A 2,814-nucleotide genomic window follows, 5' to 3' on the forward strand; every position below is an offset into this window, starting at 1 on the left:
TAGCATATTTTGGAAATACCATAACTACTTTGGGAATGGCAAGATTAATGATAGATTCTGCGGGAAAACAACACCAACTGAAATTCTATGTTCTTGATGGTGATTACACTCCCATAATTGGATTAGCAGATTCTCTAAAACTTGAGTTGCTAAACCACATCTAGATGTGTATAAGAGACAGACATGGTGCATGTCGTAACACAAGATATTCCAGAACTAACAGAGTTTTCGGATGTTTTTGGTGACGATTTGGGCAAGTTACTGATGAAATATAAGATGTCTGTAGACCCTTCAGTACCGTACCGTTAGTGGAAAGACCACCAAGGAAAGTTCCAAAGCCCATGGAGGACAAAGTAATTAAAGAACTTAAACGAATGACAAAAATTGGCGTCATCACTCCTGTAGAAGAGGCAATAACATGGGTTTTATCAATGGTTGCAACAAGAAAAAAGAACACTGAAGAAATTAGATTGTGCATAGATTCAAGAGATTTAAATGGTGCTCTGAAGAGACTCCATCACCCAATGAAAATTGTTGAGGAAATAACTAGAAATTTAGCCAATGCCACAGTATTAACGGTCTTAGATGCTAATTTTTTTTTTTTTTTGGGCAGGTACCATTAGATGAAGAATCTTCAAAGTTGACACTTCCCTTGGCCGATACAGGTATCTTAGAATGCCATATGGTATCAATAGTGGATCAGAAGTATTTCAACGCACAATGGAAATACTCTTTGAAGGATATCCTTGTGAGATAATTGTGGATGGCCTGCTAGTCACTGGTAAAGATCTAGACGAGTATGACGATAATTTAAAGGAAGTGCTACAGAGATGGTATTAATAGTAGATCAGAAGTATTTCAACGCACAATGGAAATACTCTTTGAAGGATATCCTTGTGAGATAATTGTGGATGGCCTGCTAGTCACTGGTAAAGATTTAGACGAGCATGACAATAATTTAAAGGAGGTGCTACAGAGAATTCAGAAGGTTGGACTCCGCTTGAATAAGAACAAATGCAAGTTTCGACAGAGTCAGGTTTCCTATGTTGGACACCTTCTAACCGACAATGCTATAAAACCTGATCCTGAGAAGATAAAGGCTATATGGCAGATGCCAGCTCCCAAGGATACACAAGCTTTAAGCCGTTTTCTTGGTATGCCAAACTATCTTTCGAAATTCATAGAGAACTTTAGTGAAGTAGCAGCACCCTTAAGGCAGTTGTTACACAAAGACACGCAATGGTGTTGGCAACCACATCAGCAGGAATCTTTTGAGAAGCTTAAAAGTATGATAACAAGCCCACCAGTCCTTGCATATGTGACCAAACACATAACCCTTACATGCGATGCATCCCAGTATGTTTTAGGCTGTGCATGCCTCCAAAATGGTAAACCAATAGCATTTGCCTCACGAACAGTGACAGAAACCGAACAGCGCAAGCATTGTGTTTGCAACAAAAAAATTCCATCAGTACATATATGGGAAACAAATAACCATACAAACAGACCATCAACCACTGATAACCATTGTGAAGAAGCCACTTCACAAAGCGCCAGCTCGTCTGCAGAAATTACTAATGCAGTTACAAAGATACCACTTTGAGTTGGTATACAAGAAAGGTGCTGAGCTATATTTGGCAGACACCTTATCACGAGCACCTACTACAGATACTGGTGATGATGATTATCTGTATGAAGTCATGGAAGTATCGCACATCTCTGATGCTAAACAGGAAGAGCTGCGAAGTGCAACGAAAGAGGATCGCACTCTACAGATGTTAATTAACACAATATTTAAGGGATGGCCAAAAACTCAAAAGTCGTGCCCTTCAGAAATACGAAGTTATTTTACTTTCAGAGATGAAATCTCAGTAGACAATGGAATAGTTATGAAAGGACATAAAAGCATAATTCCTACCTCTCTCCAGTCATCATATACACAAATACTACACAAAGGACATCCTGGAATAGAAGCTACAAAACGCAGAGCACAGGAAATTGTCTATTGGAGATCAATGTGCGATGACATAAACAAGTTTGTGTCATCCTGCCAGGTATGTAATGCCCTAAAGTCACATCAAGCCAAGGAGCCCTTACTTTTACATAACATTCCAGATCTACCATGGTCGATTGTTGCCACAGATATATTTGAGTGGAACAATAAGCATTTCCTGGTACTCGTAGATTCCTATTCCGGATGGTTTGAAGTGAATACTTTAACTGACTTAACATCAGCCACGGTAATAGTGAAACTGAAGCGTCACTTTGCTACCCATGGTACACCGCGGATTCTCATAAGTGACAATGGAGGTCAGTATTCAGGTCAACAATTCAAACAGTTCGCATCAGAATGGAACTTTGTTCACATCACGAGTAGTCCTGAACATGCCCAATCAAATGGCCGTTCAGAGAATGCGGTAATTAAAGCAGGCAAAGATGTTGTTAGAAAAGACACAAAGAGATGGATCAGATATCTATCAAAATCTTCTGAACTTACGCAATGTGCCTAGATATAATGTTCTCAAATCACCGGCACAAAGACTACTATCACATTCAACTAGAAATCCTCTCTACACAAACAAATTCTTACTGACACCAAAACCAATCAATACAAAAGTTGTAAGAAATCAATTAGAAATGAAGAGAAAATAACAGAAGCGCTACTATGACGAAAAAGCACAGGCAAGCGCACTCCCAGCGCTTCAACAAAACCAGACAGTTCGAATAAGAACAAAGAAAGGACATGATCGCATGGGAACGATCAGCAAGATTCTTGAACAGCAAAGATCCTATATGGTCAATACCGGTGAAACG

General features: G+C 39.3%; 1 protein-coding gene across 1 annotated transcript; it reads left to right on the top strand.

The window, feature by feature from the left end:
• The first annotated feature begins 1,700 nt into the window (after positions 1–1,700).
• On the top strand, positions 1,701–2,510 carry LOC117106694 (uncharacterized protein K02A2.6-like). Its single transcript, XM_033248097.1, has one exon. It carries the CDS (start codon positions 1,701–1,703, stop codon positions 2,508–2,510), a length of 810 nt encoding a protein of 269 aa, XP_033103988.1.
• The last annotated feature ends 304 nt before the right edge of the window (positions 2,511–2,814 follow it).

The sequence above is a fragment of the Anneissia japonica genome, unplaced genomic scaffold, assembly GCF_011630105.1.
Source record: "Anneissia japonica isolate Jap-2015-1 unplaced genomic scaffold, ASM1163010v1 scaffold3626_len63805_cov211, whole genome shotgun sequence".
In the NCBI taxonomy this organism is placed as follows: Eukaryota; Metazoa; Echinodermata; class Crinoidea; order Comatulida; family Comatulidae; genus Anneissia; species Anneissia japonica.

Coding starts and splice junctions, on each gene's coding strand:
- LOC117106694 (XM_033248097.1), top strand. CDS start 1,701: ATGGAAGTATCGCACATCTCTGATGCTAAACAGGAAGAGCTGCGAAGT.